The sequence below is a fragment of the Calypte anna genome, chromosome 5A, assembly GCF_003957555.1.
Source record: "Calypte anna isolate BGI_N300 chromosome 5A, bCalAnn1_v1.p, whole genome shotgun sequence".
NCBI classification, from domain to species: domain Eukaryota; kingdom Metazoa; phylum Chordata; class Aves; order Apodiformes; family Trochilidae; genus Calypte; species Calypte anna.
The window spans coordinates 3,860,337-3,886,058 of NC_044251.1; the positions used below are offsets into that span (position 1 = coordinate 3,860,337).

At 41.9% G+C, this 25,722-nt stretch overlaps 1 protein-coding gene across 4 annotated transcripts in view; it reads left to right on the forward strand.

Annotated features, from left to right (window-relative positions):
- Positions 1-25,722, forward strand: part of AMBRA1 (autophagy and beclin 1 regulator 1) — a 148,082-nt gene that overhangs the window by 80,092 nt on the left and 42,268 nt on the right. For all 4 annotated transcript variants that reach the window (XM_030451889.1, XM_030451888.1, XM_030451891.1 and 1 more), the window contains 3 exons: positions 9,983-10,093; positions 19,359-19,547; positions 19,997-20,151. In XM_030451889.1, coding sequence (XP_030307749.1) covers positions 9,983-10,093; positions 19,359-19,547; positions 19,997-20,151 — 455 coding nt within the window. The remainder of the gene's footprint in view (positions 1-9,982; positions 10,094-19,358; positions 19,548-19,996; positions 20,152-25,722) is intronic.

Genomic DNA, 25,722 nt, shown 5'->3' on the forward strand with positions numbered 1-25,722 from the left:
AAAAAGAAAAGGCTCTTAGCCCTAAAAAAGAAAAAAAATCCCATCTGGAGTATCCATCCGGTGTTCAACACAGAGCCTGCACACTGACTGGTTAGGATGTATACTTCTCCTGCCTTGGGCTTAGGTGTCAGTTTTTCTGTGTGAGACTTTAAATTTGACTTTAATACTCCTTAAAATAATGGGGTGAAGTGTTAAGTCTTCTTTCATCTTGTAGTTGCTTCTGTAACTGTGGTGGATTGGACCGGGCTGAGTTGAACTCAGCTGTGGCAGTCATTTACAGGAGTCACTGCAAGGTTATGAGCATTGACTCCTTGGTGGAATCCTGCTGATTCTGGCAGCTCTGACACTGTCAGTGTTTCAAATGTTGCACCACTGCTTTCATGTTACACGGTGATCCATCAAAGCAGGGACCAGAATGCTTCCTCAGTTCTCTGCATCCTCCAGGATCTGGGTTGCCCCTCTAAAAGCCTGCAAATGGGCACTGTGTGGAGATCCCTGTGGATTTGCTGAGCTGCTGGGACCTGCTTTGTGCATTAAAGGTAGCAGTGATAAGGAATGAGTCTTGTTTGCTTTGCTGTCATATAGATTATGTTAAGTGGCTCTCAAAGCTTCCTCCATCAAAGTATTCAAAGCATTCTGAGACACTAGTGCTTCATTTACTGCAGGTTTCTTTTACTGTGCTCTTTTCCAGCTGGAGCAATGTTTTCCAATTATGTTCTTCCAGACTGAGCTTCCTCCTTTCCATCTCACCATGCTTTAAATTTAAACTGCCTTCCCATTAGTTAAACTGTTGTCAATTTTTATGTTTTCTCTGCTTGCTCATTTTCTACCTTTTTTGGTTGTCTCCCTGTTCACTGCTTCACCCAGAATACAGCAAGCCCAGATGTTTATTTCCCAGTTCCTGCCCTGCCTTCTCTTCTTTTGCTCATCAAATTGGGAATACCTCATAAATTGGGTCCTTTAATGATGTATTTCCAGTTTGTACTCCCTAGGGAAGGCTTGTACCCATTTTTTTGCATACACAGCAGCTGTTCAGAACCCACTGGGCTCTTAATACAGTGAAATGAATTTCGTAAGTGCCACCTCTTAGCTCTTAATTTGCCCTAAGACATTTTGTTAGTTTATTACATAGAGTTCATTTAAGTTGTTGGGACCTGCATTCCTATTAATGGAGGTACATTTTTCTCTGAGAGCATGTGACTTCATCTTAACATCCTTGGATGGGAGTGCATTCAGAACAGGCTATTTCCTTAGCAGATCTGTCATGCTTATAGGATACTGTGGCTGTGAAATGCAATCAACCATTGAGCATGTTTAGCTTTACCAGTCCATTGTCAGTCAGCTGAAACAGCATTTTCATTGCAGATCTGAATGTGCAGGGCTTTTGCTGTGATACAGCAAGCCTGAAATGTGTTTCAGGACAGTAAGAATTCTTGTGAAGCTTCCATTCACTGGCAAGTCTGAGGCTTTGAATTTTTCTCTGTGCTTGGAGCTTTTATTAATACTGCATAGTGCTGTTTCCACAATGAAATGTGGCTCCAGGGTGGAAGTTTGCTGTTCTACTGATACACAGTTGAATCTCAGGAATTCAACCCATTCTAGGGAACATATTGCTTCTTGGATTAGTGAAAGTTTGTATTACTGTGTCATGGTGGTTGATAAGGCATACATGTGCTCTATAAGATACTGCTCAGCTCTCTTTCCACTGCAGATGAGCATTTTGGCATAAGACATGCACACATTCTTGCAGTAAGGGCTGCAGAGGCGTAGCAGCCATTTGGCTTGCTGGTTTGTTTGGATTAATAGTATTTAACGTAGTTAAAGTGCACACTCATAATGGAAAAGGCTCTTCTGTGTAAAAGCAGTTTCATTTGGTTTTTTTGTGTCTATTCTCCTCCATCTCTTAGGTAAGAGAACTGGTACTGGGATGCAGACAGGCAAATGACCCTTAAAAGTCAGATATTTAGCTTTTTTCCTTTGACATACCAAAGGGTGCTTGAGCATTCTGCTCAGCCCATGTTGCAGAAGGAGCTCAGATGGGTTCTTGTGCTGAGAGGGACATTTAAGCAATAGGGAGAAGTATGGGAAGAGAAGTCCCTGTTCCCAGTAGAGCTACTTGAGGAAGTTTGTCCATGTGTTCTTTGGAAATGCACTAAAGTGAGATGGGAGCTCTGGAGACTTGAGAGCTTAGAGTCTGCTCACAACTCTTAGGTAGAAGGCTGCCCCCTTTGTCTGGTCTCTGCAAAACCCTCTCTCCATCCGAGGCAATTAGGATTAGCAGGCACATTTCATGCTCTGAAAAGTCAGAAAAGGAAAGAAGGAGTTCTACAAAAGGAAATGCCTGCCAGGCACAGAATTCATTCTGGTTTTGTGCAAGGAATAAACACAGATGTGAAAGTTAAAAAGCAGACTTCCAACAGCATTTAATGAAGGGCTTGGAAATGAGGCAAGGGGCTTAGTGATGGGAGGGAGCTTTGGCATTTCAAAGGGGCAGAGTTGGGAGAAGGAGGAGCGAGAGCAACACAGCACAAATCAGCTATTGAGACCTTCCTAGTTCACCTTCACAGGGATTTCATGAAACTTAAACAGTGGCAGGAGAGATAATGGCATTTTGATTTAATCTACTACTATTCCTGGAAGCTTAGAATGGAGGAGGGCTGTGAACATACCCTCATCTATAGATTCAAATTAGTTTAATTCTGAAAAACCTGCTTTTTCAGAGTCAGTTGCTTTTGAGCTGACCCCAGATGTATTATCTCAGCGATCTTTTTTTTAGCAGGTTGATACAGGCATTCAAGTGGAGAAATTACACTTAACCCAGATTATTGCTTCTCCTCACACTGAATGTAAAGTTGTCTATATTTTCACAGTATTTTGCAATGAATAGCTTTCAGGGAAAGAACAACCCCAGGTACCAGTATAGGCTGGGGACTGAGCTGTTGGAAAGCAGCACAGGGGAAAGGGACCTGGGGGTGCTGGTGGATGGAAGGATGACCATGAGCCAACAATGTGGCCAAGAAGGCCAATGGCATCCTGGGGTGCATTAGATGGGGGGGAGGAGGGCTGATGGTTAATAGGTGGAGAAAAATTCTCCTTCCCCTCTACTCTCCCCTGGTGAAGCCAAATCTGGAAAATTGTGTCCAGTTCTGGGCCCCTCAGTTCAAAAAAGACTGGGAATTTGAAAGAGCCCAGTGCAGAACCATCAAGATGATGAAGAGAGTGGAACATCTCCCTCATGAGGAAAGGCCGAGGGACCAGAGTCTCTTCAGGACAATAATAGGACAAGGGGCAGCAGTTATAAACTGGAGCATGGGCAGTTCCATATAAAAATAAAGAAAAATTTTTTTCAGTGTGAGAGTGACAGAGCACTGGAAAAGGCTGCCTGGGGAGGTTGTGGAGTCTCCTTCCCTGGGGACGTTTAAAGCCCACCTGGATGTGTTCCTGTGTGATCTGCTGTAGGTGACTCTGCTCTGGCAGGACTCTATGATCTTCAAGGTCCCTTCCAACCCCTAGCTTTCTGTGAATGCAGTTAAGAGGGGAATGCATTTGGCAAGGACCTTAACCTCTTCCAGGTTATTATTTATTATTTGTTTGTGTTTCTTGCAAATGAACAGATTTCCTTTTGAAGTCTGAAAACTGTGGCTGGGAAATTCTCTTTCTTAGATGATGGTTGCATTGTTCAAAATATGAGCCTTTCAGCACCTCTCTGAGCTCGTATTAGAATGCTCATCTTAGCTACCTGCACCTGAGGTCTGCTTAAATTCCCATAGCTGATAGGACTCTGGAATTCAGCATGCTAAGCAGTGCCCCTTTTAAAAGAAGATTTTGCAATAGAAATGACCATGAATAGGGAATTGTTTTGTTTTTATTTTGTACATCTAGATTAAGGGAAAAATAAGAGACTCTTGAGGGCTCAGCTTTTAGAGAGCAGAAGCCTCATTGAGGCTTTCCTAGTTCATCTCAAATCTAAAATCTCTCTAGTGCTTAGAATGCCAAACTACCCTTAGTAACATTTTGTACAAATGTTCGTGAAAATGTTTTTTCCTACTTCCTATGTACAGCTTAGTGGTACATTGAAAAATAAGCACAATATATCCTTAAAAATACCAGGTTGCTATGCATATCATCTCTACAGCATCAACATGGTTTTGGATAGTTAGCTTGGCCACTTTAAAGGCAGTGTCTTTGTGGTAGCATGAGATCTGAGATTTGCTGGGACTTTTCAAATTCATATTCAGGATATAATGTATTTACTGGGATCAGTGGTAGTGCCCAAAACCAGACTGTCTGTCAGGGTTTAGCACTGGCCCAGCAATTAAACCGAATAACAGACGCTCTCTATTAATCTCTCTCTCCTCCCTGATAAAGAAAGGAGAGAGAATAAGGGAGAGAGACTGATGGGTTGGAAACTGAACTACACAACTTTAATGAAACAGTAATGATAAATAGGAAAAATTACTAAATATATACAAATATACAGGAAAATGGAAACCACATTCCTCCCCCTTTTCCCCAATAACTCTCACGTCACCACCGAGGCTGCAGGGCAGCCCTGGGAAAGTCCAGGCTGGAATCCTGGAGTCAGCAGCAGTCGGGAACTGGAGGCAGGAACACAGAGATATGGGCTGGGATGGATCAGGAGCACAGGCAGAGGAATGGATGGAATCCTCCCAGGATGCCGGGTGAAGGAAGGGAAGCAGGAAAGCCAGGAAGGGCAGGCAGCTGGAAGCTGGAAGCAGGAAATCTGGCTTGGCCCTCGTGATGCCTCAAATTTATCCTGAGTATGAGGTGTATGGGATGGAATACTCTGTTTGGTCAATTCTGGCATCTATCTTGTCCATTCCTTCCCAAAGGAGGCTGCAGGTGGGACCTCTTTATTCCTTCTGGAGGGTAAAATGTTCCTCAGAGCTGAGCAGTGCCCTTGGCTCTGCACACCAGTCTCTAGCAGTAACTATAAACATCGAGTGTTATCAGTCCTAGGAGCAGACACTGACTGAGAAACTTGCTGTTAATTTCAGCAAGTGCAGCTACTTACAAGAGACTGAGCTGAAAGCAAAAGTACAAGACAGAAAATCACCTTTATCCTGACCCAAACCAGGACACTGTCCCATAAAATGCTTCAGGGCTGGAGATGTGGAAGGACCTGTTACATCTCTACTTGGCTTCAGAGATCAGTAATCACATTTCAGCAGAATACAAATTGCTTCAGAACTGGTTGAAGGAGCCTGGATTACAGTAAATCTAGTAAAAATCAGTAAAAAATCTAGTTTAAAAATCAGTAAAAATCTAGTAAAATCAGCTGTGATAGATCCTTTCTGCAGGTGTTGGGTAACCTCAGTGTCATTAGCTACAGTTACAAATGGGCTCATATAGATGCAATTATTTTTCAAAGGTAGTCATGGTAAAAGATGCAAGCACTAACCTTGGGGGAATTTTATACCAGAATGTATATACCAGTGTATACTGTATATCAGCCTGTCAAAAATTGAGCCACAAATTAGCTCAGGCACTTGTCTGGCTTCCTCAGGCTTGTCTGTAAGCATCTTAATAATTTTTTCTTTTACCGTGAGGGGGTCTGCCAGACACTGAAAACTTAGGAGTAAAGGAACTAGTTCAGAAGTAAAATAGAGCTCTGGTTTCTGTTAAATATACATGGGAAAGAAATTCCCATAATATGTGATGCTCCATGTTCTTGGAACTGGTACCCCAAAGCTTGTTTAGTTCTAGAGCTCTTCCTCTGAGAGTATGGTAGTAGCTGGAAGTCTGCTCTTCACTGAAGTAGTCCTGGAGTACCATGAAAAGTGGTTTTGCACTTCTTTTTCTCCATTTCAGTCTAAACTCAGACATTGGCTTGCATGGCTTGATAGATAAATGAGCAATACCTGACTGGCAAAGGTTCATTTCTCCATGTGCCAAGATGAGCTGGACCCTCTAAGGGCCTTGAGACTGACGGATAAATATCTGTCACATGTAGGTGGACTGTAAGAAAACATGTGAGGAATTTCTTTTTTAAAGTCTTTGTTAAGACTTCCCCTCCTCCTCTTTAAACTCTCTTGTCATGTGCTGAGTGGGGGAGGATGGAGAAGGGGTGGTGGGGAGAGAAGGGGGGGCTGCTGAAAGCATTTATCTTCCTTTCTGCCATCACCCAGTGTTTATTAGGCAGTGATAGACAGACGCAGAAAAGCTGCCAATCAAACCTACGTTCACTGCATTTCAATTGGCCTTCCCCTTGGATTTCAGCATTTTGAAATCTACGTAATCTCTGCAGTAAAAGGTCATTCTGTTCACAGGGATGACAAGCCTGAGACCCCCAGGTACCCACTGCAGGCACTTTTGATCCCATCAAACAGTGGAAAGCCTGGGAATCAGGACAGATTGGCAAGTGCTTGGTGAGCACTGCTCCTAACAAGAGCTGATCAGCTGTTGCCCACATGTAGGAATCTGAAGTGTGGTGTTTGACTACAGGGTTACACTGGAACTTCAGAGGCAGCAGGACCTGGTTTTACTCTCACCCAGGCTGAGATCTTGACTGGGCAAAGCCAGCTGAGAGTTTTCCCATAGCACAGGGAACAAAAGCTCTAGTGAGAATTTTGGCTTTCTTAAGTTTTCAAGCTACCATCTCAAATATTCCCTGTCAACCAATGGAAAAAGGGAAGAAAAAGGGTTAGAATAGCTTGGTTGTGAATGTCTAAAATGAAGGCCAATGGCATCCTGGCCTGGATCAGGAACAGCGTGGCCAGCAGGTCCAGGGAAGTGATTCTGCCCCTGTACTCAGCCCTGGTGAGGCCACAGCTTGAGTCCTGTGTCCAGTTCTGGGCCCCTCAGCTCAGGAAGGAGATTGAGGTGCTGGAGCAGGTCCAAAGTAGGGCAGCCAGGCTGGTGAAGGGACTCGAGCACAGATCCTGTGAGGAGAGGCTGAGGGAGCTGGGGGTGTTGAGGCTGGAGAAGAGGAGGCTCAGGGGAGACCTCATCACTCTCTACAACTCCCTGAAAGGAGGTTGGAGCCAGGGGGGGGTTGGGCTCTTTTCCCAGGCAACTCTCAGCAAGACAAGAGGGCAGGGTCTCAAGTTGTGCCAGGGGAGGTTTAGGTTGGATATTAGAAAGAATTTCTTTATGGAGAGGGTGATCAGGCATTGGAATGGGCTGCCCAGGGAAGTAGTGGATTCTCCGTGTCTGGAGATATTTCAGAAGAGACTGGATGTGGCACTCAGTGCCATGGGCTGGGAACCACAGCGGGAGTGGATCAAGGGTTGGACTTGATGATCTCTGAGGTCCCTTCCAACCCAGCCAGTTCTATGATTCTATGATTCTATCTTTACTGTAGGACAGTCTATGCATGCATGTGGGATGCTTCTGGCAGGCCTTGTGATACAAGTGATATTCCACTTTGATAATGGATGTCCATCAGTGTTAGACACACTGGCTTTTGAGAAATCCTGAACATGCACCCTTCACTCTATGAAACTTGTTCCTGTGTCCTCGTGTCCTCATCTTTCTGATAAAGGTACCTGTTACCTGAAGCACCAGTATTAGCTGATAGCTTTTGCTGGCTCTGAAGTTTATTCAGGGCTGTCCTGTAGATGGGGCAGTTCTGCTTTTTTCCATTGTTAGCTTCCTGTAGGATGTGACTGCCTTTGGAGGTGTAGGGGCCATGAGATTTAAATGAACAGTGCAACTATTCCGTGGTAATTGATCAAAAGACTAGATTCTTTACAGAAAGAAAATCATAACCATTTGCCAACAGCTTTTTTTTTTTTATGGTACTTTTAGCAGCAGGAGCAACAGTTGTATGAGCCAGATGAATTTGCCTTTTGTGGAGCAGTTAGTGATGTTGCTAGGCTTGTGTGATGTAGAGGAAGCATGTGATTACTCTCCCAGGGTTTGCTATTCTCCAGTTGATATATTATTTGATATGCCTATAAAGGTTATTCTTGTTGCAAAGCAGATGATGACTTTGTAATGCTCATTTGTAATAAGATCAATATTCTGGAATTATGTGCTCTGAGTAGTACTTCTGTTGCCAGTCTTTGCAGTGTGTTTTCCTTGTCTGACTCAGTCCTTATAGGCAGCTGCTACCTAGTTGGTGATGTTAGTTATTATTTCTCTGCAGCAAGTCCCACTGCAGAAATCACTTTTCTGTTCTGCACCTACTGGCTGGAGGCAAGAGCAGAAAAGCTGCCCTCGTGTAGCAAACCCAGGCTTGAAAAGTGAAAACTTGAAATATGAAGCAACATAAAATTTAATTGTCCTTCTACTTCTGTTTGCAAAATATAATTTCAGCAATGCATTGAATCTTGATTTCTTTTGTTCAGAGGAGGCCTTTATTTTGGAGGTCATGGGTTATGGCCTTGGACATGTATGGAATGTCCAATGCTTCCAGCAATGGAAATTTTCTGAATTTTTCTCTCCAAGTGGTAGATTTATGTCTGACAGAGGCAGAGACAGAGACTGAGCAGACACATGGTGGAGGTTTGTCAATTGCTGGGGGTCTGGCACAGGTGAACACACAGTGTAAAGCTGTCTGCTCTCAAGTCTTGCTCTTGGCTTATTTCTAAGCTTTCTCTAGAACCAAAATCAGGACTCAGGATAGCTTATGGATGAAAAGAGAACTAGTAGTAGCTTTCTTGGTGTCTTTCTCTCTACTCATCACCAGTCTAGAATTTGCTTCCTTACTTTGCCCTGACAGCTGTTCTTTACTTTACAGAAAAACCCATCACCACTGTTAGTATGTGTATTTGTGTGTGTTTTCAGGACATTATTTTTTTTATCAAGCATGAGTGTTCTACTGGGGTTTGAGAAGGAAAAATCCAGCCACCTTAGTCTCCTCATCTTCCACACCACTTCAATTTACTAGCAGCTAGCAAGCTTTTAGCTCTCTGCACAGGCAGCTGACCTTCTGAGTACTGGATACAGATGATGTCTCTTCCAGTACTGCTGCTGTGACAGCAGAGTCCTGAGCCAGCCCTTCTGGAAGAGTGAAGTCATTGACTTTTCTGTATGTTTCCCACCAGGTATGGAAATGCTGAAATCCAGCCTGTGTGGACTCTGGAGGCAGTGCTTTTCTTTATTTGTGCTTGGGGATGATCTTGTTTTTCTCTCTCTCATGGAATTCTATGATCTTGAGTTTCTCACAAGTGCCAGCACGTGTGTGTGCTGCATGTATATGAAGGCCTCAGAGACAAGAAATAGCATGAGATTTTTGACTATGGCACTATTACAGGAACACTGTTTCTCTTCTCCACTCGTCTTCCTAGGGGCTGCATTTGGTACCTCTCTCAAATATGTTCCAGCTTGACTTAATCAGTTCCTTTGTGCCTGGAAAATTGTTCTTTGTGCTGCTTTCTGAAGTGTTCTGCATAGACTTTTGCTTTGATCCAAATGCTTGGCTGGTTTGCAAGGGTCACGTTCACCTGGAGTCAGAGCAGCCCCTCTCTGTGGTAGGTTGGGTCACCCAAAGCAGCAAAGGGCCAGATGATAGGTTCTCCTTGCTAATATTTTGCTACAGCCTGGCAAATATTGTTGGCAACTTGTGTCTTCTGAGTGGAGTTTACAGTAGCAGCAGGGTTAATGTCTGCAAATGTATGTGATCTGCAGTGCTTTTGCTTAGTTCATAGTCTGGTCTGCTCTCATAGCTGTACTAGAAAAATTTGGGTCTGTGAAAACAGAGCTTCATGGGTACCAATATGTAGAATGCATTTGCACCAAATGAACATATTAGGATTTCTGCCTTGTGAGTCTGGGTAAGTCTTATCTCTCATGGACTTCTTTCTCTTTTAAAAATGTGTTTCAGGGAGTTGCTTTCTGACTGATTTCCTGCACTCTGTGGCTTATTTAAGAGCTGTTGCCATTTCTTTAAATAAGGCTTCTTTAAGAATCTAGAGTTGTGCATATTGGATTTTTAAAGGTTTTCTGTGGTTTTGTCTCCTCAGCTCTTTTCTGAATAATCTTCTGGAGGTTAAATTACTATTTCCCCCTTCTGTAGGTGCTGTGATTGGGGATGGACAATCAGCTGTGGCCAGCAACATTGCCAACACCACATATCGCCTCCAGTGGTGGGACTTCACTAAATTTGATCTGCCTGAAATCAGCAATGGTAAGCTGTGATGAGACCTTTTTTTAAGTCTGTAGCAACCAGAGCTACCCTAAGCTCCTAGGATCTTCCAGAGGTGGCTGTATGTAAGAGCTCTTGGGTTACTTGATTGTATTCTTACAGTGGGAACTATGGAATGTTTAGCCTTTGAAGAAAGTTGACTTAAAACCTGCAGAGCTGTTCCTGCTCTGGCTAGATTGTGTATTCTTGCTAACAGCAAATGCATGCAAAAATGGGGCTTTTTTATGAGCAGTCTCAGAGGAATATACAATCCTCTTAGAAGAATTCTCAATCCAGTCTTCTCATTCTTTTACCAACAAGTTTCTAGAGGGATCATAGAATCATAGAATCGTAGGGGTTGGAAGGGACCTCGAAAGATCATCTAGTCCAACCCCCCCTGCCAGAGCAGGGCCACCTAGAGCACTGCGCATAGGAACGTGTCCAGGTGGGTTTTGAATGTCTCCAGTGAAGGAGACTCCACGACCCCCCTGGGCAGCCTGTTCCAGGGCTCTGTCACCCTTACAGGAAAAAAATTTTTCCGGATATTCAACTTGAACCTCCTATGCTCCAATTTACACCCATTACCCCTTGTCCTATCACTGGTCACCACTGAGAAGAGCCTAACTCCATCTCCTTGACACTCACCCCTTACATATTTGAAAACATTGATGAGGCCATTGATGAGGATATTGTCTTCATAGCTTTACATTAGAATATGCTGTGAGACGGGTCTGCCTTCTCCAAGTTACAGACATCAGTGAGTTGAAGTGCTTCAATACATTTTGGGAATCAGGGCCCTAGTCTGTTGCTTACCACTGTGTGACCAGCCAGGGGAGGTAGATGTAGCTTCTTGCCATTTGCAGACACAGTGATTCATCTCCTATCTGAGGTGAAAGCTGATTCTCAATCAAGAAGATGAGCAATATTGTTGATTATTTATTGCTGATCATTTATTTATTTTCTCCTTCCCTTTGTGAAAATGAGACCAAATATTTCCACATGTTCCATGGCATAAGGAAGCTCTCACACTGGAAGAGACTTCCTTATGCAGGCACAAGCATATTTGATGCTTGTGGTCAGCTGATCAAGGAATTACTTTTTTTGGAGTATAACTAGCTTGACTGGAAAGGCTATTTTTAACCCCAAATGGTATCCTGATATAGCTTGCTGCACAGCTGTAGAAATGTTTGTGGCAGTTTGGGATGAAGATAGGAGTTAGAGATTAGTTTTAGTTAATATTAATGTCTTTGTAAAGTGACTTTTGGCTTAGGCTGTTTCTGTGTATATATGAAATTCATTGCTTCACGTCTGTTCAAAACCAGGTTGGATTCTCCTTTAAGGGTCTGACTTTTTTAGAGACAACAGGGATTCTCTTTTCAGAAAGACTGATTTCACAGGTAGCCATTGCAATTCATTAAGAAAAGGTTTCTCCCACTCCCAGCCATTTCTGTTCTGCAATTCTAGAAATTACTTATCTGATAAAAGAGGTCTCTGGGGGATACTGTCCTGTTCCTTAGGGTACCCACAAGACCAGCCCATATAGTGACATGAGGAATTGAAACCATAGAATCACAGAGTTGTTTGGGTTGGAAGGGAGCTTAGAGAACATCCAGTTCATCCCCCTGCCATGGGCAGGGATGTCTTTGGGTAGTTCAGGTTGGTCAAAGTTCTGTCCAGTCTGACCTTGAACACTCCCAGTAATGAGGCATCCATAGCTTCTCTGGACAACCTGTATGGCCATTTACCTCCCAGTCCCTGGGAAATGGAGGGAGCTAAGGTAAAGCTGCTGGTAACCCATCCCATTACAGAAATCTTTTTCTTACTGTGTCTTTCCTACAGATATGGTGTTTCTGTTTTGTCCTCTTCCTTCACATTGTATAGAATATTGTGGTGTGATGTTTATAGTCAGGTGGGAAGTAAAAGCACTACTTCTGGACAGTAGCTCTTGATGTTTTAAAGGGGAGAAGATGCCTTACATTTTTATCCTTGAGAACCATTCTATCTCTTGAGAAGGAGCACACTGTCATCTTGAGAGTAGAATACTATATTGAACTCATGTGCCAGCCAGTGTTTTGACATGTCTTGTTAAGTGCCAAACCTGGTAGTACTAGTGTGAAGTTGTAGGCTGAGGATCACTTCTCAAGGTGAAGTTTTGGCACTCAGTGGCAATACTTTCAGTCTTCTAGCCAGACTCTGGAACAGAATAAGGATGAAGGCAGAGGGGGAAGCATGTTGCTGCAGACATCAGTTCTTTGGGACCTTTCTGCAATCAGGCAAAGCATTTGAAGATTGCTACAGCTGCTAACAGTTTTAGGTTAGGCATTCTGGGGCGGGGTGCTCATCTGGCTGCTTAGAAGACTGATGATTTGGGGGAAAAAAAAAGTATAATATGTTTGTTTATAATTTATGGAATCCCATAGAAAATAAGAACCCTCTTCTCCTCAAGGCATCAGTATTTCAGCCTTCTCCCACTTCCCTACCAGGACACTTTCATTCTGAAACAGCTTCCAGTTAGCTTGAAACTGGGCTAGAGGTTCTGTTGTCATTGTGTCCTTTTTGTAGGCAGGGTTCCTTCTACAAGCTCGCCCCCAGATCTTCTGACTCCCTAATTTGTACTTCATTGTACTTGGCTTGTCCATTTTGATTTATTACCATTTGGAAATCAGTTTTACACTGATCATAGAATCATAGAATTGGCTGGGTTGGAAGGGACCTCAGAGATCATCAAGTCCAACCCTTGATCCACTCCCGCTGCACTTCCCAGCCCATGGCACTGAGTGCCACATCCAGGCTCTTTTGAAATATCTCCAGACACGGAGAATCCACTACTTCCCTGGGCAGCCCATTCCAATGGCTGATCACCCTCTCCCTAAAGAAATTCTTTCTAATCTCCAACCTAAACCTCCCCTGGCACAACTTGAGACCCTGCCCTCTTGTCTTGCTGAGAGTTGCCTGGGAAAAGAGACCAACCCCCCCCCCCTGGCTCCAACCTCCTTTCAGGGAGTTGTAGAGAGTGATGAGGTCTCCCCTGAGCCTCCTCTTCTCCAGCCTCAACACCCCCAGCTCCCTCAGCCCTTCCTCACAGGACTTGTGCTGGATCCCTTCACAGCCTTCTTGCTCTTCTCTGGACCTGCTCCAGGACCTCAATCTCCTTCCTGAGCTGAGGGGCCCAGAACTGGACACAGGACTCAAGCTGTGGCCTCACCAGGGTTGAGTACAGGAGCAGAATCCCTTCCCTGGACTTGATGTTTGCTTCTGCTTCCTACTGCTTGAGCCCAGCTCTTGCTTTCCTAGGTTGTTAGCCCAGTCTCCCTCTGCCAAGGTCTAATAGGGATATATGAAGGTGTAGCAGCTGTGTTCATCCTAAGGCAGGTATTTTCAAAGCTTGCACAGAATAAAGGTAAACTGCAAGTTTGCCAAGGTGCACTGATTTGTAGAGATATTGTGAAGCTAAATGTGTAACAGTGGAAATGTGAGTTGGGGGAGTTTTTTGTATCTTCATTGTCTTGGAAAAAAACTGCTTTCCCAGTAAAGCCTGTGACCTAAACAGGTCCCCTTTGTTTCAACATTTCCTATAAATTAGAGGGTGTCATGTTAAGAGGCCACTTACACAGAGGGGGTTATTGCACTTCTTGGGTCTGACTTGAGCCACAACCAGTTTGAGAGGAGTTCAGGCAGATGAAATGATACAGCTGAAGTTTGGGGCTGCCTGCCAGCTCCACTCTCATCAAAAAGTGACTTCGTGGTCAACCTCCATCTCCAAGAAGCTGTTCTTCCTGTTACAATTAAACAATGAAAAGATAGTTTGGAAGCAGGATGTTTTCCACTGAAGTTGGATGCATTTGAGCCTATAACAGCAACGTGATCAGCACAGTTCTGTGATCTCTGTGATCTGGCAGTGACCTCAGTAGCACTCAGCCCAGCAAGCACATGGATGTGGACTCTCTGGTCATGGGCAAATGGCTTTGCAGGGGCTTGTGTGAGTTTAGTCTCTGCCCTGTCTTTCTCTATTAATTGCAAAATGAAAAAGATGGGTTTGGATTTCTTCTCTCCTTTTGCTTGTTTTGCTTCTAATAAGTCTGAAATGAACAATGACCTGGGATTAAACTGTGATTGTTGGTCTTAACCAGCACTGGGGAATTTATTTGGCAGCAGACACAATGCTACCTCTGGCACTTGTTTAATATTCTTCTAGTAAGTGTTGCAAATCCTTAAAATTTCCCAGAGCTAATGGGTAAATACTGAATCAGTGAATAGTGTAGAGTTCTAGCCTTTACACAGATAAAATATTTGAAGGTTTTGTCTCTTGTTTGTATCTTTCTAATAGAGTTTCTCTCATGATACTTTCTGATCATTTCCTTTTCTAGCTATTGTATCTGAAGTGGCCTAGGTCTTCCACATTTAGTCACATGTCAGGAATTTGTCCTGTTCTAACACCTGGACTTGAGGAAGGTGATTTGAACAATACTTACTGATCCAGTGGGATACTGAAGAACTTAAAAGAGGAAGAAAACCTCAGCATACTAAACAACATATAAGTAGGAGCAGCTGTTAAGAAAATGTCATCCTTAAGGGTGGCTGGAAGTCACCAAAATTTTCCTTTGGCAAACAGTGCTGTTCCTGCCAGCACTGCAGACCTTACCCAGCTTCAACAGTAATTATGCTGTGGGTATAAGCTCTCCAAGTTGGCACAACTGCTTGATGGATTTGTTCTCTGATGTTTCTTTTAATCTGTTCTGTCAGCTCAGTGGCTGCATTAACAAGAAAAGAAAACAAGGGATGAAGGGGCAGCCTTGTTGTAAGTGGTTTTCCAAAAATAGCGACTTTTTCCCCTGAAATCTTCTGTATTGGCTTAATTTTCATAGACCAGGCCTCAGGCTCAGAGAAATCAAATAGCCTATGGCTTTGTTAAATGCATGGCTATCACCATCCACTCTTTGTCTTGTGAATCTCTTGGATGCTGTTCCTTAAAATAAAACCTCGCTGAGATCTCTGCTGCTCACATTTAGACTCAGGATTGTGTGTTTGGCTCTGTTGATTCTGGGCATAAGTGCTACCCGAGTTCCTCAGCCTTTGTAAATGAGGGAAGAGCAAAGAACCATAATGCCATCATGAATCAGATCTTGAAAGACTGAAATAAAGGGCACCTTTTCCTGTTGGGTGCAACTTGCATCTGTGATGTTTTATTTTCCAGGCACACATCAAGTGGGAAAGAGAGTTCACTTTTGGCAGGGGAGCTTACAATCTGTTTTGCCAAGAGGCATTCACCATATGCAACAACCTTTAAAAAGAATAAGATACACAGCCACGTTGGCTGTCGTTGTGGATTGCTCACTAAAAACCCCTGTGCTCTGCTGATGGAGATGTGGGTGGGAAAAAAAAAAAAGGGGGGGGGGGGGGGGGGAAGAAACATATAGCTTGAAAATGGATGAACATGAGCTTTATGGTAAAGAAAATCTTGGTGAGTGCTGATTCAACCCCAGCATTGCTTTAAAAAGACATATAGTAAATGCTAGATGAGGAAGAATGTTAGAGACCTGTAAAGAAAAAAAAAAAGTCATGGAACTGTGAGGATATGCATAACACATGTTAATGTCCCTGAATCTGTAAATGGTACAGAAGAAATACAAGCACTTCTTAACTTGCAAAAATAAACATGTGGGATTTTTTTCTTATGAATGTCCAAGGCTGCATTAGATTTTAAAAAGCCTAAAATTAAAAAGCAAAGAAGATAATGTGAATTCTTCAGACTATGATTTTCAGTAGTTACAGGAACAAGGAAGAAACATTGCCTGTGCTCAGAGAAATTGATAAAATATCTAAAACCTTTTGCACATCCTTCAAAAACACCAGGAGTTCACCAGTGCTGGAGGGTGTCTGGATTAAATAAAACCCATACCTTTAATGTGATGAAGCAATCATACAATCTCACTACTTCCAATATTGAGCATCAAATGACAGTAGTTAAAGAGAGAAACCACGCCTGCCTTATGGAAACTCTATCCTGAGCCCAGAGCTGTGGGACAAAAATATAGTAATCAAGCAGAATAGCAGTGAGAGAGAACCCAAAGAGGGGGACTGGGCTATATTTTCTCTTCTAATAATCAAAGGTTTTTTTTAATGGGGTGGGACATATTTCATAGTTGTAACTATGGCACATGTTGTCCCTGTATAATGTGTAGTTTTGCTCTGTTGATGGCCTTCTTGCTTGGCTCTTTTTTGTGTAGTTAACTTGGGTTTGGCAAGTGTGCCACATCCCCCCACCCTGCAAATCACAGGATTTGGTGAGAAAGCCACTGAGCCTATCTCCCTGTCTAGCACATCCTATGGTTATTATTCTGTCTTAAAATTGGTTACATTCTTTGCCCCTTTCATCTCTTTTGGAAGACTATTCTAGAATCTTGCTGTTCTGTCAGAAATCTTCTAATTTACCAATTCAGTGGCTGCTGGCTGCTTTTACTCATTCACTCAGAGCTGTCAACAGTTGTGAAGAGAACCAAAGATATCGTGGCACTTATTTTCTGGTATTTTTTGTAAACACAAGCCCATTTCCTTGGTTGTTTTTTTGTTATTGTTTGTTTTTTTTAAAAAAAAAACCCAAAATTTTTAAATTTTTGTGGTTTTTAAAAACCACAAAATACATGTTTTGTTTTCCCCAGTCACCTTCCTAGGTCTGTGCTGGGTTTGTTACCATTTAGGGTTTAATTTTTCTTGAATATGGTTGACCACCATGTCTATGTCTGGTACGCTGCATGTGGTCTCATCACAAGGTTATATATTAGCACCAATATTTCTATTTTAAGTGTGCTTCCTGCTATAGTTCAAGATTGCCATCTGTCTCACTGTTTGTCAGGTGAATGGCTCAGACTTTCCTGTGATAACAAAGTTGATTCTCTCTTATTTCCAACTGAGAAACTCCTAGGTAAAGCAGAAACTTATAAACATTCCCACTTGAATTCTTTAATTTAACTTCTGTTCATGTCTCTGTGTACTTCTCTGTGTTATCTCATTATGTTCTGGTAATGAAGTTACCCAAGTTTATCAACATAATTCATGAACCAGCTCCACCGTGTGCCTAACTTATTGATAAAGCTAATAAATAAGACTTGGTTTGAAATGTGTCTCTGCAGGAATCCTCCAAGTTTGAAGGGGAGTGCAACCTGTTGTATCTTGTAGCTAGTTCACACCATATCCTGCAGTTCTTTTGCCATCTTCTCTTGTTGTGACATAATGAGTATTTGAGTCAGAGCCTGGATTAAAAAAAAAAAAAAAAAAAGGAAATTAAATTGCAGATCTACCTTTTTAAAAATTAGGTAGTATAGCCTTTAATCTTCTGTTGTCTCTCTGTTCAGAACTTCAGACTAAGCACTCAGAAATGTTGTCATCTTTTGGCCCTTCTGTTCTTTGATGGGCTGTGTGTGTTTTAGATTCTGTTATTACAGTTCTGCCAGTGACTATCAATGTTTTACCTTTTTGCTGTTCAGCACCTTTCTGTTTGTATTGGGTGAAAATTACTGGTTGAATAAATTTAGAGTACAGGTGTAGATGGTTTGGTACAGAATGTAATTACATAGTCCACTTTTTATCCTCATATTCATCTGTTTCTTAAATGAAACAGTAGAAATTGATACTAACCATGTAGGAAAGCAATTCCAGGAAGAAGGTCTTTGAGACCAGAAGAACTGCAAATGAGGTTCAGCATGAACTTTAAATTAGTGATGGTGGAAGAAGGAACAGCTCTATCTTGCTTCCCTGTGCTGCCTTCCTTTTCTCCTGGTGCAGTTGTCTTTGTGGTTGTCTGGCATCCTGTATCCCAGGCTGGAAAAACTGGTCTGGGTAAAAAAGTGGCCTAGACAACAGTCAGTAATTTTTCAGCTGCATCAGTTCCTTGATGTATCTTGCTTCCCACAGAAGTGTTTGGAACAAGGAGCAAGGATTATTTCTTCTGGCAGCAGAACCAGTTTGTCAAAGCATTGATTTACAGCCTTCGTTTGATTTGGAAGTTCAGACTTACAGAAGTATTCACAGAGTATGCTTGGCACTGATCTTTTGTTAAATAAGGAATCCAGCCCAAGTAGTACCCTCATAAACTCATCTGCAATTTTAGTCAAAGAAATCAAAGCTACTTCTGTGCTGGTAATGGTCTGAAGGCTTAGAAGAGGATTCCTGAACTTCAGAAATTGACCTAGGTGCTCTCTGTATAATGCTGTAGCTTCAACTACAATCAGGGTGAAATGTTCAGTCACAATTCAGTTTGTTTCTGTTTTGCTTATATTTCTGTCCCCTTGAGTTTGGAAATACTAGGATCTGAAATTCCCCAGTGCCCAAAATAGTGTATGCAATTTCAGCTCCAAACCTCCTAGAATAATGACAGCAGTTTTAGCGAAACACATTTAGGTTAATCTGAGGGAGCCAACAGAACTTGTCTTCTCAATCCACCACTGGTGACCATGCTACAAGGCCTTGTAACCTCATAGTACTAAGAATAGCACAAGTGCATAGTAAGATTCACTAGCCCAAAAAGCTAATGGGCTGCATTTACAAGGCACAGAGGGGAAAAGGTTTGTACAAGGTCAGCCAGCCACTCACCAGCAGAAATTAATGTCAAACTTAACCTGAATTGCTGCTCACTACCCTGTTCACAAAACAGTTATTAAATGGATTGTGTCCTGAGTGTCCCAAATACTGGAGTAATTACAAGGGAGGACTGGCTGGAGAAGTCTCTGCCTTTTCTCACTTACTAAATCTAAGATTGGTGTAACAATCAGCTATCAGAAATTGATGTCAGTATCTACAGGGAGGAATTCTTCTCTCATCTCCTGTACACTGGAGGTAAGGAGAGCTGGATCAAGGGATTCAGCAAGAGAAGAGGAAATGTACCTTAAAGCTGTACTGTTTCCAGTTATACCATTGCTGGAGTTTGACAGAGAGTTACAATTTTGGACTTGTTTAAACTGTGCTGTCCTTTACAAAGAATGCTGCTATGCTTTTAAATAAGAAGGGATTAGATGAAGTGCTATTGCCAGTATTTCTTGGCCAAAGCTGCAGAAGGTGGGTAGATTTCATTCTCTGAAATGAACATTGCAGTGTCATATCTGTGTTTTGGAGCAAGTTTTCTATTAATCAGAATACTAATATTTTGTAAACTTTTGGAGGAAGCAAAGTGGCTTTTGCATATACTGTCTGATCTCCAATGTTATGTTTAAATCTTGTTTAATTCTCTGTTGAACCCGAGTTATTTAATCACTCTTTTCTTTCTTCTTTGCAGCCTCTGTGAATGTCCTTGTTCAAAACTGCAAGATTTACAACGATGCTAGCTGTGATATCTCTGCTGATGGGCAGCTGCTGGCAGCCTTCATTCCCAGCAGTCAAAGAGGCTTCCCTGATGAGGGAATCCTGGCTGTGTATTCTCTGGCACCACACAACTTGGGCGAGATGCTTTACACAAAGAGATTTGGTAAGCATGCAGCAAGAAGTTGGGATGGGTAGGAGTGTGAGAAGTTGCCTCAGCACTCAGTTTTCAGTGAGAAATGCAGCAGTCTGAACAACTGTGATTGTAGTAATAGGAATTATTTTCTTGACCTTCCGACCAGCCACAAATAAAGTACTGCTGGGGGGAAACTTGTTGCACAATCTGGACTTAAAAAGTTCTGGTATGGAGGAGATGCTAAGGAACAGTTTTTAGTTTCTTAAAGAACTTCATTGTCTTAGTGGGAGGACACTTGCTGCAGAGGGATGTCTCACAAGATTTGTTCTTGTGCTTCTTATTCTTTCTGACCCCTTATAAGGATGAGTTTAGTGTGCTATACATTATGAGAATGCTGGAAGAGAGTGAAGAAGCTGTGAGGATGAGACATGGCAAAGGATGTGAGGCTGTGAGAGAAATAATTCCTCTTCTCTTTGTAGGCCCTAATGCCATTTCTGTGAGCTTGTCTCCAATGGGCAGATACGTAATGGTGGGACTGGCTTCCCGACGTATCCTGTTGCACCCCTCCACAGAACACATGGTTGCTCAAGTCTTCAGGCTGCAACAGCCACATGGTGGAGAAACCTCTATGAGGGTGAGTGTTTGGGTATTCTGTTCCTGTGTGTTTTCATCTATGATTTTGTGTCATTTTGATTTTAGCAGAGTAGATGGTTGCTAGCAAAGACGTAGCATAATAATACTGGAGTATTATTATGCTGAATAATAATAATATGCTTGAATAATAAACATGTGAAGGAAAATTATTACAAACGTGGCAGGAGAGCACAAGTGTAACAGAACTGTGAAACTTTGGTTTGGTTCAAACCAAAGTGATGGTTTCATTTGGTGGTTTCATTTGGTTCAAATGTGATGACCACCAAAGATATTCCATGTCATAAGTGGTATCCTAAGTCTAGATATCATTCATGATACCAAGTAAGTATTTTGTTCTTGGGGTTATATGCATATTGCTTGTGGTACTACAGTTGGCTTTGCTGAGGGAGTTCTTCAGCTGAGGCTGAGGTTTTGGGTTCATTTCCTAAGATTGCTTCAAGTGACTGATCTCTAGGAGAAGAGGAAGTCTAAGGAGTTGTTGGAGCCAAGCTGCTTATACTCCCAGACTCAAGATGAGGCTTATCATACTTTTGCCAGACAGTTTTTTCTTGACTTTTTATTAATCGTAGACTCATAGAAGGTTAGGGGTTGGAAGGGACCTTGAAAGAACGAGTCCATCCCCCCCTGCCAAAGCAGGGTCACCTACAGCAGGTCACACAGAAACGTGTCCTTGTGGGCTTTGAATGTCTCCAGGGAAGGAGACTCCCCAACCTCCCTGGGCAGCCTGTTCCAGGGCTCTGTCACCCTCCCACTGAAAAAATTCTTCTTTATTTCTATACGGAACCACCTATGCTCCAGTTTATAACTGTTGCCCCTTGTCCTGTTGTTAGTCACCCCTGAGAAAAGCTTGACTCTGTCCTCCTGGCACTCTCCCCTTACATATTTATAAACATTCATAAGGTCACCCCTCATTCTTCTGTTCTCCAGGCTGCAGAGCCCCAGCTCCCTCAGCCTTTCCTCATAAGGGAGATGTTCCACTCCCTTCATCACCTTGGTTGCTCTGCGCTGGACTCTCTCAAGCAGTTCTTGGTCCTTCTTGAACTGAGGGACCCAGAACTGGACACAATATCCCAGATGTAGCCTTGCTAGGGCAGAGCAGAGGGGAAGGAGAACCTCTCTTGACCTACTAGCCATCCCCCCTTCTAATGCCCCCCAGGATGCCATTGGCCTTCTTGGCCACAAGGACACATTGTTGGCTCATGGTCATCCTTCCATCCACCAGCACCCCCAGGTCCCTTTCCCCTGTGCTGATCTCCAACAGCTCAGTCCCCAACTTATACTGGTACCTGGGGTTGTTCCTACCCAGATGCAAAGCTTTACTCTTGCTCTGTTATTATTAATGTTGTTATTCATTACATTTCTCCCTGCTCAACTCTCCAGTCTCTCTAGGTCCCTCTGAATGGCAGCACAGCCTTCTGGGGTATCAGCAACTCCACCCAGTTTTGTGTCATCAGCAAACTTGCTGATAGTACACTCTATTCCTTCATCCAGGTCATCAATAAATGTATTGAATAGTATAATCATCTTTAATGATCTTTATATGTGGTCTCTTTTGGCAATGAAAGTATGTTTCTCTACTTTGGCTTTGTAGGAGAATTGAACTGACCCATGCTGACTCATTAGTATGTGAGGAAAAACCTTCATCTTTGTGCAAACTGGTAAATAGAGTTAAGAGAACTTGTGTGTCTGACTTTTATCCCCAGTAAAGCCCAACAGCTCTCCAGTGATAGTTTAGGATGTAAAAAACTATGTCCACTTGTTAAAGCACAAGTGTTGAGGAGGCACAACTAGATAATTTCTAAAGCTGAAACTGGGCTGGGTTCAAGTTTTAGACCATGTATTCAGGTGACTTTTGCTGCAGGAGATGAAAATTAGCTATTCAAACCTTTTCAATGAAGGGAATAATTTGATCATAGTGGAATTCATTCCATGAGCAGCTCTTTTTCCTTTCTCTGTATCTCTTTTTTTTCCTCCACTCCTTTTAAAGCATGTTTCTTTTTTCCTTTTTTTAAAAAGGCCTCTCATTATTATTATTTTTGGCAGAGCTTTCCCAGTGTATAAAGTTTGCTCTGAGCCCAGTGCTGGGAAGAGGCTTGCTTGTCTCTGGGAGAAATTGCTTGATTCACCTTCAGCCTGCAGTTGCTCTCCAGACTGCTCATGAGTCAGAGGGTCATCTCAGCTGCATCAGTACATGAGCTGCTTTATGAGCTGATGTAACACTTCTGTTTATCATTGTCATCTGCTCCATGTTATAATTCAAGGGAAAAATAATAATGAGGATATTCTTTGGTGTGACAGTCAGCACTTTTTCAACCCTGGTTCTGAGCCACTGTTCTGTTATGACTCTCTGAAGGTAAGAGGCAAAAATGAAAAGTATTTATGAGGAAACAACAATGTGGTTAGCAGGTATGTTTGGTGAAAACTGTGTGGCTATGATAAGATCACTAATTACATGGATTCAGTATCCATTAGATCTTTTAAAAAGTCTAGTTTGCCCTGGAGCTGTTTCTTTTTTTTCATTTTTTTTTTAAAAAGATATTAGTGAAATGCACAGCTTTAGTAAAGGCAGTAGTCAGATACTGCAGGAGTATCTCTTCCCACACTCTTTTTACCTTATCATAGTTAAGTTGGAGAAGTCTTACGAGCTAAAATCATGTCTCTTTCCTTAAAAAGCTCTGGTAGGATTCTTCCATCTCATCCACTTTATGCATTTCCTCTCAACTCCAGTTGCTATGGCTTCTATCTAGCCCTTCCTTTTTGAGACATTTTTTTGTAGCCAGCTAAATCACTAAGCTTCTGTCTCTATCTTCCATTTATATATCTTCATCTCCATTTCAAACATATCTTATTTCCCTGTGGTGTGTTATACTCTTCAAGTGCTTGTTCCCTTGCTCTTAGTCACCATTTAGTGAAGTAATGCTTTGTATTCCCTTAATCTTTTATTGTAATTAAATCTTCCAGCTTTTGGGTTTTTTTCCTTTTCTGAATTATCTCCAAAATACCAGTGTGGTTTTTTTATTTTATTTTTTGGGTTGTTTTTTTTTCTTTTCCCCTCATTCTGTGATATGTTTAAATGTACATAATGTGATAATCACAGTCTTACCAGAAGTGCCCAGAGGGTGGTTTGTTGTTTTTTTTTTCTGCTGTTTGTGACTACAGGGCTTTACTTATGCAGTCAGAAACTGTTGGGTTTTTTCTTTCTGTGCTGTTAATGGTGTATTGAAAATTTTCTACTTTTTTTCCTCACTCTTGCTTTTCAGACTTGCTCCACATCACTGCACTCCTGTCTTTCTCATCTGCTGTCGTTCTGGATTATTTTTCTCCAGATGGATTGCATGTAGTCTTGAGGTTGTTTTTTTCCATCTTTCTTGTACATGTATTTTTAGCTTCCAAAAACCTTCCCCCCACGTTTCCAAATCTGTCTAGTCTAGCAGGACTTACTAACTAATTTGCTGTTTTCCCCTTTTCCACATCATGTTTAAAGATGATATAAATGTCTCATTTCTGACTTCTTTGGACTTTCAGATTTCTGCCTATGTGACTCTGTCACAGCTAGGTAGATTTAATTTGGATAAAGAGCCTTCCTGTAGCATGATATGCAGTATTGTTTCAGCATCCTGGTGTGTTGCTCATCTCTGTGCATTCTGTCAAACCAAGCTTAGAAAATGTAAAACTATTCATCTTGTAAATGCTATTTTTTCATCTGGTTGTAAAAAGCAGTAAGTCAACTACTTTATTCTGTCCTCAGTTTTGCAATAAGACTGCTCCATATGTTTTTAATACTCTTTAGAACAGGTAAGCAGTAAAAAACTTTTCTTAGGACACTATCTTTACAGTGGCTACTGTATTAATCTTCACTTGAATAAAAACCTTTTTGCAGCTTGGCCAGCATGCATTAGAAGAACATTTAGGAAACTTGGTGAAACCATATTCTTCAAACTCTAATCTGAACATTGTAGAGAATCAGAAAGCATCCTTGTTGCTTTCATGAGAACAGCTTGTAATACAAAGCAATTGTTAATCAACTTCTTAATTAAAAATAAATCGCAGCCATGTTCTGAAGCAATGCTTTGGGGATGATTAAATTTTACATTACTCACAAAACTTTCAAAAGAGAAATTAAAGAGAAATGCTGCATCCAATTCAATGAGAGTTCTTGTAAGTTAACTCAGGATTGTTCCTTCATTCCCCAGCCTTTTGATTTTGCAGTTGACAAATGAGGAGAGAGCAGGGCTTGGTAATGTGGCCTGTAAGGCACTGCAAAAGCATGGCAATCTGCTGAGGAGTGAAATACAGTAAATATTTCTGCTTCCAATTAAAGTGGATATTCTCTTCCTCCACATCCTTGACTGGCAGTCAGCGTAATGCAGGTTTCTGTTCCTCAGAGAGGTTGAAATGTTGTTGAAATACAGATCTGGCAGTGCAATTAATTAGTTTTGTTATGTGAAACTCTAATACATTTAAGTGCACCTAGAAATCCTCTGGCTGCTGGTATAATTTTCAGAGTTGGGAATAAATGTTGTCCCAAGTAACTAGAGCACTTTTGGATTGTACTTAAGAGCATTTTGGTTATACAAGCATACATTGTCTGTATACACCTTGCTCCTGATATTAGGAGCAGAGAGACTGGGTGGAATTTTACAGGTCAGGGCTGATGTGATTTGACATTTAATAATTGTTCTCAGAGGTGGAGTAGAAGTAGAGAAATGTCATCAAATATGATAGAGTCATGACCTCTAGAGAAGTTCATGGTCTTTCTATTCACTTTCTTAAGATTGATCTGCTTAGCATCTCAGATGGAAACTTGTCTTTGCCAAAGAATGTTTGTTTTTCAGAGTGAGGCTTAAAAAGCTCTCTAGTACTGCTGGCTTTTGACAAGACTGGTATGCATAACCTTAATTTTTTCTTTTTTGTGTTTTTACTTTTTTTGCAATGCCAGATAACTTTTCTGATTTTTGTTTGTTTGTTTGTTTTGTGTGTGTGTGGCTGGAGAATACAGGGAAGGAATTCTTTTTAGCATGATCTCTAGCCTGGAGTGGTACTGGGAATTGGCTGGAAATACTTGAGTTTCAGAAATGGGAAGTTTGGAGAAGGAACTCTTTCAAAAGCATAGGTGGAGCTGCTCCCCAAAAGAAGGGGGTCTGTTTTCAAGCTACTTCAGTCTAAGGTGATTTCTCAATTCCATTTGGTTTCAAGAGTATACTGAGATTAAATAACTTAGAAGAACATTAAATTAGAAATTTTGTTGGAGCCTGAGTTCCATAGAAATGTAGAAGAATAAGAATCATATTGACCTGAATCTGTTAGCATGGGGTATTCGTGAGGAAGAAGGCCAGAAGGTTTTCTTTCTGGCACTCACAAGTTTTGAAGCCCTTGCAATGTTTAAAGTTTTTATTTTACCCAGAGGAAGCTAATGCTGAGCATCAGATGAGGATACAAAAAGTGAGCAAGGTGATAGAAAAATGTGATTAATCTGAAGAGGAAGTTGTGCAATACATGGGGATAAGGAAGATTACTTAATCAAGCCCCGTCTCAAATACTTCATTGTGCT